Source organism: Platichthys flesus, chromosome 23 (genome assembly GCF_949316205.1).
Source record: "Platichthys flesus chromosome 23, fPlaFle2.1, whole genome shotgun sequence".
In the NCBI taxonomy this organism is placed as follows: domain Eukaryota; kingdom Metazoa; phylum Chordata; class Actinopteri; order Pleuronectiformes; family Pleuronectidae; genus Platichthys; species Platichthys flesus.
In genome coordinates this window covers 7,694,958-7,708,547 of record NC_084967.1, presented here as the reverse complement: position 1 = coordinate 7,708,547, position 13,590 = coordinate 7,694,958, and the positions used below count along the sequence as shown (strand labels likewise).

Sequence of the window (13,590 nt, the reverse complement as noted above, 5' to 3'; positions counted from 1 at the left end):
TCCCTCAGTCCCCGACTCTGCCTTAGTCCATTAGACTCTGGATACCATCACAGTGAGGATTGAATAAACAAGGAAACCTCCTCACCATCCATCCATCCATCCATCCTACGTCAGGTCTCTCCCCTCCCCACCCCGCCTCACCTGACCCTGCAACTCAGAGGAAAGGATACAAGCGCTCCAGCTGCCGGTGGTGAAGATGATCCTGTGGGTTGCCCTGCTCACGGCTCACTGTTGCTTGGGTCTGTATGGAGCTGCAGCAGAAAGCACAGGACTGGAGAGGATTGAAAAATGCCGCACCAGGTGTTCTCAGGTAAAACTGCAGCCTCACAAGCCTCAAGAATCACATAGTAAGGCTCATTAAGTGTACTTTATACAAGAAACATGCGAATGTCTACCATCTTATGTTAAAGCTGCAAGCACACTTAGAGCTACTGCTAATTTATTTGAAATGCTTTTGAGGTAATCCTGTCAAAGTATGAATATATCAGATTAGAGTAAGTGTCTGAGCTATTAAATAAATTCTTGTCACTGCATGTCTCAACTAATTGAACCTTTGAATCTAAGGTGAGCATGCTTTCAGTGCTGCAATTAATGCCTACATACAAGCAGCTTCAGCCGAGCTCATGTTAATAGGGGAGACTGCTGTGAACTTCCTGGAGGCTGAAGTACTTTTAATCATTTGCTCGAACCTGAGCAGGAAACAGCAAAAGTCAGCACTAATATGGGTGCAAGCAAAAACTGCAAAACAGATTTTTTGATAGCGGGGAGAACCGTGTGGCATACAAGGCATGACAAAGCCCTCCTTTGTGCATACTCATCATTTTGCACTGGGATAACTCATCCACTCATACCTAAACAAGGATGTGTTTTTAAAAAGCTTTATGAGCGAACTTCTGGAAATGTCCTCAGTGACACACACACACACATGCTGTTGATTAATCTCTCTTTTGCAGCTTCCAAATATAGAAAAAATAAGGGTGGAATAATTGGTTTGAATATTTTACCACTGTTGTATAAGTGGATCATACTAAAAGGTTGGGCTTCCTCGTGACGGAGCAATGAGGATGTAAAAAGCTGCTTATTTTGTTGCCCTGGTTCTCCTTGATAATAACGACTTGTTAATCTTGTCCCTTTTCTTTATATCTACTCAGGGCCTTCACTGCAAAGCCAAGCCAGATTGTGAGTATTGAGACGTGTGGCCATTGTATCACATGCATGCACGCAGGATATGATTTAGCACAATAGAACATTGTGTGTGGCTGACAAGAGTCAATACTGTCGGCACCTACTATCTTGTAAAGTGTTATGATGCCAAAAGGAAACTGCTCCACATGCAGAGATGCAAAATGAATGTTTTGGTTAGAACAACTCACGAGGAACAGGGGATTTCGAAGAATTCAAAGTTAGTCATGATGACTTGATGATATGATGATCCATGTTTCAACTCATCCCTATGAATAACAGAGGGAGATTAAAAAGATAAGGGTCACTTCTTTAGACATGAAAAAAATCACAGGTCGTCTATGTCTGCATGCTCCCTGTGTTGCACTACTTTTTTTAACATTTCTGTCCCTGTCCTGTGTAGATATCTTCCGTCCTCCGTGTCAGGAGGCTGCTGGGGGTCTCAACACGTCCTCCGTGTTCCACAACGTCAGCTTCTCCACAGTCCTGATGTGTGAGGGCAGGCAGAAGTGCTCACTGCAGCTCCGGGTCAAAACCGCATTACAGCTTACAGGTACATTACTGTGGTGGAGGACAGTCGACAGCTGTTCCAGTAGCTCTGTGCGCTTGTTCCTAGGAATATGAACAAGTCTACCACACTGATGTAATGTTTACCATTAGCTCAACTAAAAAGTCAAAGAACATGTTGAATCATTTTATGGTTTCTGTTATTTTAGCTGGTTCTTATCACATTAATGAATAATGTTCAAACTTGGTTTTAATTAGTTATTTGATGCTATAAAAATAGGTGAATTGTCAAGATTATATATTATAAGTTTGTCACTGCATGTTTATGTTGTAGGATTACTGCACATTCTCTTTAAGTAAAGTGGTTACTAGTGGTTACCATGTCTCAACAAGGAAGTTTTAAAAGCAGCTCTCAGTCAAGCCACCTTCTCTAACTGGACCTGGTTAGAGAGGGTTATCACTGGTGACACATTTGCAGACTCACTGTGAAGGAAGTTCTCTTTCACCAATCACGTTACACAAACAGACTTCTGCTTCTGTATCTTTACAGTCAATTGACATTTTCTGTTCCCGATTCTACACACGCCCACATATTTCTGATGAGGTGTGTTCAAAACGCACACACTGGCATGAAGCATGCTCACGTGTCCATCAGCAACCATGATATCCTCATTGATGGATTTCCCAAGTATCTGGGCTGGCGATCTTTAGTCCACCCAGCTGATTAAATATGACACATGCTTTTGTACGGCTCGTGCACCAACGCCAGGTGGATGCATTGGTAGCTTTTGAATGGTTAACAGTTCCTGCTACTGTCTAACCGTCACTATCTGACCTCTGACCCTCTCTCCACAGAGTCCATCCAGGGCGTGTCAATCTGCACCTTTAGTGCAGGGATGATGATGAGCTGCAGAATCCTCAAATTCACCAGATCGTCGTGGAAGGCAATGTCTGGGATGCAGGTAGAGTTAACAGCCCTGTGCATCACAAACATGAGTGTAATGCAAGAGGAGTTGACTTCTGAGTCAGTTGCATGAAATGTTAAAGTCAGATAAGGCAAGACAAAGTTAGACCAGTATAAATTGCAATTTCTTTATATATATATTATTCCAATAGTTTTATGTAGGAAATTCTAAAAACTAAAGTTGAAACCAAAGTTTCAGAATCACTTTAACAACTCTTGTGCACCAAGTTACTGTGAGTTGATGATGGCTTCTTTGACGATATTGATGAAATGACACGTGACACCATTTATAAAATGTGCCCTTTCTTTGAAGGTGGACGTTGAAAACGACTGCACTTCCGTTTCTCCCGATCAAAGAGTTCAAGTCGTGGTGAAAACTCTGCCGAGCTTCTGCGGCATAACCTGGACTGGCACCTACACTGCTCCAGGTGAGAAGGCTACCCTAGCATATTTTCATAATTGTGCCAATGCACGATCGTTTGCACGGGACAGATCGCAAACAGAAAAAGTGAAAGCTGAACATGAGATTTGCATGCTGCTGCAAGTATTCCAATTGCAAATGATAGAATCATTATAATTATATCTAAGTCATTAAATATACTTTTCTCCGCAGCATGCATCAGTGAAGATATGAGAAGACATGTCCCTGACTGCATCAGTAAGTTAATTTCTTTCTAGGCAATGCATGCATATGTGTTATAATAGTATATAAAGTATTTTGTGCATTTAAACAAAACCTTTGTAAGTTACAACTCCCCATCACAAGTTCAATTTTCCAGAACAATTTAAAGGTTGATATTAATAAGAGTTTGTACATTTTAGAGGCCTTGAGAACTAACCTTACTCTTTAATACTAGATCATCTAATATAAGCTTTTACATGTACATGAGTTGAAAATCTTAATTATCGGTACTGACCTGTGCTTCTTTCAGCTGGCCGGCTATCATATAACGTGAGCCTGGTGAAGAAGGAGCTCAGCGTCAGTGTTTCAGAAATGATGGAAGATCATAAGTACAACCTTCGTCTGTGCCACAAGGATTTCCTCTGCTCTGGCACGGGGACCCATTTACTGGTCAGTCCCTCCATTGATCGGACACTAAAGCTGACATGGTCACACCCACAGGAGCATTTGCAGGACGTTCAGGCGAGGGGTTGCGTCTGTGAAGCACCCGCGGTGGGCAGGGCATGATGTATATTAATTGTGGCCGCTTTATGGCCCCCCAATTTAGAATTGTGAAATCCGCCACTGCAGTACTTACTTAACAGTGAACCACCCTTGTTACCGATAATCAATGTGGTCATGCTTACCATTGAATTTAATATGTCAGAGGGACCTTTGTGACTTGAAAAACTTTCTATCCCTCAGGCCAATTTAAATTGACTCATTCACTGACACACATGCTTTAACTGCAAATGTAATCCTAACAGAGACGCTCATTTAGAAATTGATCATGTGACATGAGGGATCGTTGAATCGTGTTTACCTTTCAGATAAAGAAGGAGGAACTTGGGAAGAGTGTCACCCTCCCGTACTCGAGACCTTTGCCCTGCCTCTGCATCGAGGTACAGTTTCTGTCAACACTCTTTTATGAGCCATGCAATGAATTGTTGGAAGGAGAATGTTCCACCCTCATTAATTACATTCCTCACAGGGGTGGTCAGCGGTGGTGGATGCCCCCAGAGTCCAGGTCTGCCCATTCAAAGACCGTGAGTCATTTAATTGCATTTAGTCACCTTACGCTTTGTGTGTGCGATAACGCAGGATATGTAAGATGACAGCGTATGTTTTCCCTTCTGCTCAGGTCTCAAGGAACTATGGTCTGGAATTACCTTTGACCCACTAGAGGAGACACTGTCCTGGGAGCTTGCCTGCCCAGTCGCGACTGTTGTGGCGCTGTGTCAAACCAGAGAGGATGGCGTGTGTGTGGACCTGCCCAATGCCTCCCGTTATGTTAGCAGAGGAAAGGTACAAGCCTTCATGGAACACTTTGTGTTTACTTTGTGAGGTTTTGTAGAAGCTGCAACTGGCCACCTATCGCTAAATCACAAAATCGAAATTGGTCGAACAATCATCGAGATGTTCCGATACCAGAAATGCAACACACACACACACACACACACACACACACACACACACACAATGCTGTATAGACAGGATCCAGACCATGGAGAAAGTCAGGGCATCATCTCACAAGTAATTCCTATTTTGTGGCACTTATATCAGCAGATGAGTGATGGCTGCCGTGAATCTGAACGTTCAGCATCTGTATTTCATACCTGACCTTTAAACGTGCCAGGAACATCGCGAGAGTGAGAAGTGATACGATACTTCTGTAACAACAAGGAAGTGAAGGTCTGACACTGTGTTTTGAGAAGAGGTCACAGTCTGAATCCAACCTTGAGCTGCGTCACTTGAGAAGGGAATTCTCTGTTGATATAAAAACATCCAGTGACGCAGAGAAACTCCCAACTGCAAGACGACCTGAAAAAATTCAAAAAGGCTGAACCCAAACAAAAAGAGAAACGTAACATTTAGCAAGTCGGATCTGGTAAAAATAAAGTGTGGACATCCGCTTGAGAAGTTGCAATTCTACTTTATTGGATTTATTTGAATTTCATTTCAAATTTCTATTCATTTCATTAATAACTCTCTCATCACTCTTTGATTTTCAGATCAGTTTTACTGAAGTGGACCCACACCCTCAACTGTGCGTAAAGGTAACAAACACTTGCTTGATTTGGGTCTGGTTATGGTAATATGCTGTTTCCACCAGCTCTGGCAATAGTGCATCTTTGTTTAAGTCACTTTGAAATAAGGATTTAGCTATTTGGGGAAATCAGGGAAGAAGATCGATACCAGGGAAGAAGCAGAGTCGAGAGTTTCTGACAACAACAAACATGATAACAGTCCTGATTATGTATCTCTTAAGAAAGAGGGAAAACAGACGCTTTTATAATATTCTGAACTACTGACTACTGCGATTACCAGTAGTACTGCTCCGTTACGTCTGTTTTATGCGTATCCGACACTTTCAGAATACGTAGACAAATTGGAATGAGGTGAACGAAATGTGCAGACAGAAGGCTTCGTCCGTTTCCATATATGCTTATCTAATGTGGAAGATGGAAGAATAAAGGCAGTGGAAAGGGGGGAAGTTCAAATGCTCATCCGTTCTAGCTAATTGTAGCAGGAAGTAATAACTCTGTTCTCATTGTTACTGTATGCACTAAGCTGTTATTAAACAGTTCACTGGAACAGATCTCTGTGGGTGTGGCTTAACCTTTAGAAAGAGTACCATTCTGTAGTAGTACCATAACACGGAATGGCTTGTCTTTTGGTCAAATAAATCAAATTGCCTTTGGAATTAACAAAGATGTTTTGTATTTAAATCTCTAAAATCTCTGTGTAACCGCTGCAAAACAACATCTTACCTCCTCTGCAGTTTACTGTCGGCTCTCAGTTCTGGACCAGGTGCCCCTTTGCTGATGGAAGACTCAAAGGTAGCACTTTCTCTCAATATGGCATTTTTCCCATAATTTGATGGGATGGGAAAAATAAATCCACTCACACTTCCTTCAGGACAAACGGTTGATTATATATGAAGATAACGATGGACTTACTGCGATGCGGTGTTGTGCGATTGTTCATTTTAATCACGGCTCTGCCATCATTTTCCAGCATGGGATGTGGTTGTGACCAGACGGGGGGATCGTGAAGAAGTGGCCGTGACCTCAAGGGTCAACGCCACGTTCTCTGTGGGGCTGTGTGTGACGCCTGCCGGGGAAGCTGAGTGCCGGGTCATCGAAACCCAAAGGGTGCATGTGGTATGTATCTCACCAACAGAGCCACAAGCTCAAGTTCCAAATGATATTTCCTTATTCGGTGTTTGATGACGTTGGTTGAGGGTGTGCAGCCACAAGTGTCGCCATCAGGTCACTGCCAAATACCAGAAAATTGTATTCACGCAAATTTCAATACCTCTCAATGACTCAGTGTGGCCTGTGTGGATGCATCCATCCCTGTTACTAGGAGTTGTCACAACAGGTTTGCAATGTTTGCACGTCAACTTATCGCTATGTTTGTTATATATTTCATATTTTGGTTGCTAGGAAACAAAGATTTTTCCTCCGAAGGTTGTACTAGCGTCTGATACAAAACACTTGAAGGTAATGTTAAAAGATCCTTAAACAAAATGGAGCTTTAACAGTTTTATATTTCTGTTAGATATAGATATTTCTGTTAGTGGGATATTGACCATTGGAAAAGGGGCTAAGAACGGGATCGATCTTATTCACATCTCAGCGGTTTTAACCCTCACAATTCAGACTCAGCTCAAACGACAAAAACACACAAAGCATCCTGAGCTCGGGAGCAGTAATAACCACGTTAAATCTGTCAGCGCATTGACAACATGTTCTTTTGCATTGTTGTTGCAAGGAGCTGTAGAATAAGGCGTGACGTTGCGCTTAAATTCTCCTTCAATCAATTCGGATTTTTCTTTATTTGTTTTGTGTGTTTTTCTCAGGGGGAAAATGAAGCTGTCGGTTTGAACCTGATTGACAAAGTATGCAGCCCTTGTGTCCAGGTATGTTTGCACAGCTAGTTTCTCTTTTGGGGTAAAGCCTGTGTGTTCCTTGAATTCCCAGCTGACTTTAAATGCTGTGTGTTTGAACAGGTGAGGCGGCTGGATGTGAAGCACGCTGCCACGGCCATCCGATGTGTTGAGCAATGCAGTAAGTACTGGTTGTTGATACGGGAAAATCACCTCTTATCTCCTGAGTGATATAATCTGGGTGTATCTCCCATGACTTCACAGTCAAATGCATGTTGCCACTGTTTTATCTAGTTTTTTTTCTTAAAAGTGCTTTGAAGAGACGATGAATCTTATCTTAACTGTCACGCAACATCCGAGACACAATCACAAATGCATCAGTTTTCTTTGATTCATTTGGAAAAATACACCCAGCATCCCTTTTCAAATTCTGTGCGTATTATGGCTGAAAGCATTCAAACACAAAGGCTCTGAGGAAAGGGAACAATTCCATCTTTGATTTGGTCTCTGTGATGTCATGGGAGCTCAGGTTTCTTTTGTAGCTGTCCAATTTCGAAGGAACTGATAGAACACACAAGTACAACGGATGATTCGTGCCACTTGGAGAAAAAAAAAAAATCCTGGATTCCGAGAATAAAGGCGTGATTTCCGAAGAAATTAAGTTGTAATTTAAAAAGAGTAAAGTTGTGATATTATGAGAATAAAGTCAAGTTAGAGGCGTGGTAATAGAAGATCCTCCTGTTGCCAACGTTAATATTAGAAAGTTTAGTTAAACTTATAATTACGAATTACTTACGACCCCATATTATCATAAATATCAGGACTTTGATATTATGTTATTCAAAGAGTTTTTTAAAGGACTAGAACTGAACTTATTTGTCATTGAATTATCGATTTATTCAGATTATTCCTGTAGCCTTGTGACTTTCGGGCCTGGTCATACAAACTGGTGAACCTTCACCTCTCATTTACCTCTGATCCATGCCAGCAAGGCGGCAATACAATATTTGCTTCCTCTGGCAAAGCAAATACGCAGTGTGGCTTCGTCTGAAGTTCAACTTTGGTGAACTATGACCTGTGATACCTGTGTGAACAGGCCCTTATACGTTTTACTTATCACAGCTCTAACTATGAAGCTGCTTTCAGACATGCACCCAGCTCCAGAGAAACTCGGACAATTTGTTGCTGTTGTGAACATTGTGCATGTGCTGAAGGCAATCTGTCCGGGCCCTGTTCTCTGGAGATCCTCCGCGGGACATGTTCTGAAAACAGCTTCAACCAGCGGCTCGTTTTCAACTGCAGCCTTTCGTTTGGATGCGTTCAGTTTCCTATTGAAGAGCCAGATTGAAGAGTGGAGTTAATCTTCTATCTTTCTCCTCCTTCAGCCTCATATAAAACCCTCTCAGCCGAGTACCATGTGTCAACGAGTCATCACCTTGTGTCTCCTCAGATCCCTCCGCACACGGCGTTGTCGCCCATGGAACCTCCTGTGACTGGATCTGGGTCTTTAAGACGGTCGGAGCTTGGCTCTCTGGCATCATCACCGTCACTCTGCTGCTCCATGTGCTGCTGACTGGTAGGGAGAATATTACACCATCAGGCCCGGGCCTGCTGTCATGATCTGTTGACATAGTAAATGTAAGCACTTTTTATTCAGGACGGCTTCCAGCAGCTACTCTCTCTGAGTGAGAAGTGAGAAGCGCCGAGGGCTGCACTTCCTTTGCTGATTGATTAATGCTTAAAACGAGGAACAAAAATGAACATTTGTAAACATGTTCGTTCTTGTAGGGAAGTGTATAGTTGTATGATTACACAATGGTCTTAAAGCAACACTATGATTCACTGACTTGGAATCAGAAAAACGGGGCCCATTTCATCTCCACCTCTCATCCTGAACAACCGTTCTGGCTTCATGCAACTTGTGCATGTCCGATAGTCACATCTTAAATTGGCACAATCAAACCCAGCGAGTTCAAGAGTACTGCTGAACTGAGATCAGTTAAAAAGATATAAAAGTCGCAATATTCTTAACCCACTTAATCGCTTGGGGGTGCTGCTCTTTTGTGAATGGATGGTTCTCAGAAACCTAAACCTGGGGGTAAATTCTGTGAATGTATTTGATCACAACGATCTGAATGGAACCTATTGTCTATCGATATGTTTCTCATCCGTTTCCCCTCGTGTTTCATTTCAGTGTATCAGAGGAGGAGAAAACAAAGAGGAAGGGAAAAGCAAAAAGGTAAGAAGATCTTTTTATAAATCTGACTTTTGATGTCTTTGCACTTTACTGAAACCTGACGCTGTTCAATGTGTCGCTACAGATCCTCCTCACGATGGTGTGCTCCCTGCATTACAAACTCATCAACACGGAGGGATCCTCATCCCTGATTCGCCGCTGTGCGGGAACACGGAGAAGGCCAACTTACTCTCAGAATAACCAGAGGAGCGGTGCTGGGGTCACAAACAACCAATGCAAACTAAATGTTCTCTGTTGAATGTAATGCCAGCATTGTGGGATTAAATTTCCAAATATTAGCCTGTGTCTGTTCGTGTCTATGTGCTGGTTATTATGCTCCATTGGGTGAAAGTTACAGTGCGTGTTGTCATGTTTTAAGTTAAAATGTTCATTCAGCTTGCAGCTACACTTTTCTCTTCCTTATTTAAATTTATATTTTCAATAAAAAAAAATGCAAACAAAAGTACAGATTTCATTTTTGGGATTTGGTGAATGCCTACAGAATAATACTCTTTCACAATATTTTGAACACTTTTTTGTTGTGTTTGTTTGAATCGTAAAGACGGTTCCTTGTGCATCTGAATCAGTGCGTCTGACCCTTGACACTCAACCCTTCACCTGGCATTCACTCCTTTGTGTTGCCCTGAATTGCAAGATGCTTTTGTTACTGTGTCCACACCCAATAGAGGCGTCCTGCCAGCCCTGACAGGACAAATATCTCCTTTGGTATTTAAACTGAAGCGTTTCTGAGAAATTAGGGTTTACTGGAGTTCCCACTTTGACACTTTGTCTGCACACTTGTTCAGACACGTCCACGCTCCCGTTGACTCTGTTTCCTTTTTCAGTTTCTTTATGTTACATAATTCTGGACCTTTGTACCAGGATGGAAAAAGACACAACACAACACAAGATATTTTAATTTAGTGGAAGGTCATGAAGCATGAATTAAACTCTAACATTTAATTATTATGGCTTGGATGTCACTATTTGTACATTAACAATGGATAAGATAATATGTAATATGATATATGTAATATGTATTGACTTAGTCAGAGAGACTGGTGATGATCAGTCTGTTGTTTCAACAGGTTGAGGGAGTATTCAGATCCTTAACTTAAATAAAAGTACTAATTCCACATTTGAAAATACTCCACTACATGAGAAGATAAAGTTCTTCCAATGCAGCAGTTTTTCTTACTGTTCTATCTGATGCAGCTGGATTAAGTGAACGTTGCGTTTTACTTCTGCAGATGTTTCAGTACTGTACGTCAACTTTACATCGTTATGATTCACAACTGTTTCAAAGGCTTCGTTTTGAGTTTTCTAGAATTGTTTTTCATTGCACAACAAAATTCCAAAAGGGATGTGAGGCGCAGCCAGGCAAAGCGATCAGATTAGATGGTGATGATACCGTCTTCAGGGAGACTCCCAGAAATGTAGGAAGAGTCAGGGTGGAACCCGGTCTGCACTGATGATCCTATGCGAAACACCTCAAGAATCACTTCTTGGAAGGTTGGTCTCAACACCATCACTATTGCAGATGATCGGACGAGCGTGTAGAGCCGGAGTCTTTGCACTGATCGGGAAGGAGGGAGGCTCCAGAGCTGTGGCAGGTGGAGAGAGAGACATTTAGCCTCAACCTGGTTCACAGCCACACAGACAGGAGAGAAGCATGTTAATGATCTATTTGAAAATGACCACAATATTCTGTTTGCATATTATTTGCATGTGGGCCTATACCTGCAAGATAAGTAACCTATTGCTTGTTGAAGCTATTAGGGCTCTATATCTATGGCCGCTTATCTGGATCTTCTCCAACATTGAGTGGGTCCATCATGGGTCATACGTCTCCTCTCCACAAAAATGCATGGAAATCCATTCTGTAGTTTTTTGATTAATCCTGAAACAAATGGCGATGAAAACATAACCTTATCTGCGGATGTAAAAAATAACCAAACCATGTGTTGCTTTGCTTTGGCTCTCATCACACGTTACTGTCCTAACCCAGGTTAGATCACTTCTATGTATACTTTCATAGCTAAGCTAATAATGATAATAATAACAAAAAATAATATACACTCATTTATATATAAGGTGTCCCTCAACAGACACATGTCCATCTCCTCCTCCCTCTAACAGCCTCTTCTCCCAGCTCTTCACCGCACTGCCCAGATCTTGTACCGCTATGGAATGATTTCCATTTGGTTTACGTAAGCAAATCATGTTGTTCAAAAACAGGCCACCATTACAGTGAGAGAACACTGGTGTCTCTGTGCAGATAGCGGCACTGCAGGCGTGCGCGAGTGCACGATCCACCCAGTGACGATCACACATGAGGAACTTGTTACTGTGAAATGCTAAATGAGTCAGGTTGCGATAAAAACCCATTTCCCAGGAAGGTGGCTTTTTTTTTTTTTTAAACAATGTGTCTATTGAGTTTTTCATTTGTTTTTAGGGAAGAAACCCACACAACAACAACAAAAAACTTTTTTTTTTAAGTTAAATTAAATTAAATACCAAAGGAAAGTATGCATGTATATTTCTATTTACAAATTCCCTGATGTAAATCTTGGGCACACAGAAAATTGCATAACCCGCACCGTTCAGCACACCACACCGGAGAGCAAATACACACTATATGTGCAGGGTGGCTTTTTGAATTTGAATTTGAAAAGCATGTAAATCATATGGTTGGATAAACAGGGTATAAAACAGAACAAAGCAACGTGCTCATTCAGGTTGAACATGTCATCACCTCACCGGAAGAAGGAAACACAAAGAGCAGTCTCTCTTTTATTCTTTACCGGAGACAGAACCCACGTGTCAGGAATAAAACCGACAAAGCATCACGCTCTTTGTTGAATACAGGAAAGCCTTAGTAATGAACCGCTTGAATCATGATTCGCAAATCATGTGCTCATGGAAAATACACTGACTTTTGCTATGTCATTGCCCAAAACTGCTTAGTCACACTGAGGAAATCATTTGATTACTCAGCATGAGATTACTGTAAAAACACATAGCTGTAATTCATGGTGACAAGGCAAAAATAGGTACAGCTGATATCAGGTGGCGACACCGGGAGCTTAAGCAAACATTGATTTATGTTATTATGATTATTGTTTCATGAGCTCACAAAGGCCTGGTGCGAAGGTTTATACAAACAGTTCCAAACATTAGAGATAAGCCTGGTATTATCATGTTGGATCATCCTGACCAGGAAACACTGTTTCCCAAACTGACCGACCACAAAGGTTTGTCCAGTAAGAGCCGGAGCAAGGTCAACGGAAATCTGTCACCGTCAAGTGGACAATACTGAACACATAGATCTGGTGAAGCAAACAAATAGTGTTTGAGTTTCTTTGACCCATCCATCCGCCCCAAAATAAAGATGGACGACATGTCTCCCCCTATCCAGAATATCCTGGATACAAGAAGTGATCGAGGGGTGATGAGTCAATTTCTACTGTAGGTTTTTCACATTGTTTTTATGGCATCAAATAACTCATGAAAACCAAACTTACTGGAAAAATGAACAATGGTTTTTTGTGAAGGAGCTCCCTAACATGACACAAACCATCTATACTGTAGGCAGCCACCAGGGGGCGGTTGAGACCCTTTGGCTTCACTTTCGGGTAAACGTTGTGTCGGCCACTTTTATATACCCAGTCTATGATCCGCCCTAACCTCCTCCTAACATGGATTTTGTCACATCGATGAGCTGACCTATGGGCTTGTTTCTTAGTGAGGTTCAATTTATTGATTTGTTAAAAATACAAAAGAATCTATAAATATCAGAACACAGTTTCTAGAAAAGCATAGTGCTATATTTAGCCGTGATAGCAGCATGTCGGCCAATGTCAGCAGGGATTGGCTCCAGTCCCCCTGTGGATCTCACTGATACACAGCAGCTATAACAAATGAATGGAAGGATTTCTGTGTAAAAACGTTGGTGACTCCTTGTCCTTTATCGAGCTGCATCTTTAGGTATGAATTCAAATCCGACCAGTGCTTTAGTTCAGGGCCAATATCTGCAGAACTACTGTGACCATAATCAGATTTTTAAGTCTTCAATCCAAAAGTGAAAGACGGCACTTTAACTTCAGTCACTGTTTTTACAGGTCAACACAAATTTGGAAAGGGTTCTT

The 13,590-nt window shown here is 41.8% G+C and overlaps 1 protein-coding gene across 1 annotated transcript; it reads left to right on the top strand.

The window, feature by feature from the left end:
- On the top strand, positions 1-9,911 carry il17rel (interleukin 17 receptor E-like). Its single transcript, XM_062382799.1, has 18 exons — positions 1-310; positions 1,152-1,179; positions 1,586-1,735; positions 2,545-2,651; positions 2,967-3,081; positions 3,267-3,311; positions 3,586-3,725; positions 4,145-4,216; positions 4,306-4,360; positions 4,456-4,619; positions 5,327-5,371; positions 6,097-6,154; positions 6,333-6,478; positions 7,180-7,239; positions 7,330-7,387; positions 8,657-8,782; positions 9,401-9,445; positions 9,528-9,911. Exons 1-18 carry the CDS (start codon positions 197-199, stop codon positions 9,641-9,643), a joined length of 1,644 nt encoding a protein of 547 aa, XP_062238783.1. The 5' UTR covers positions 1-196; the 3' UTR covers positions 9,644-9,911.
- The last annotated feature ends 3,679 nt before the right edge of the window (positions 9,912-13,590 follow it).

What these genes read in the sequence shown, in the direction of transcription:
- il17rel (XM_062382799.1), top strand. Translation starts at nt 197, where the DNA reads ATGATCCTGTGGGTTGCCCTGCTCACGGCTCACTGTTGCTTGGGTCTG. An exon ending in GCACGGGGACCCATTTACTG is followed by an intron (nt 3,726 to 4,144) that starts GTCAGTCCCTCC and finishes TTTACCTTTCAG; the next exon opens with ATAAAGAAGGAGGAACTTGG. An exon ending in AAACCCAAAGGGTGCATGTG is followed by an intron (nt 6,479 to 7,179) that starts GTATGTATCTCA and finishes TGTTTTTCTCAG; the next exon opens with GGGGAAAATGAAGCTGTCGG.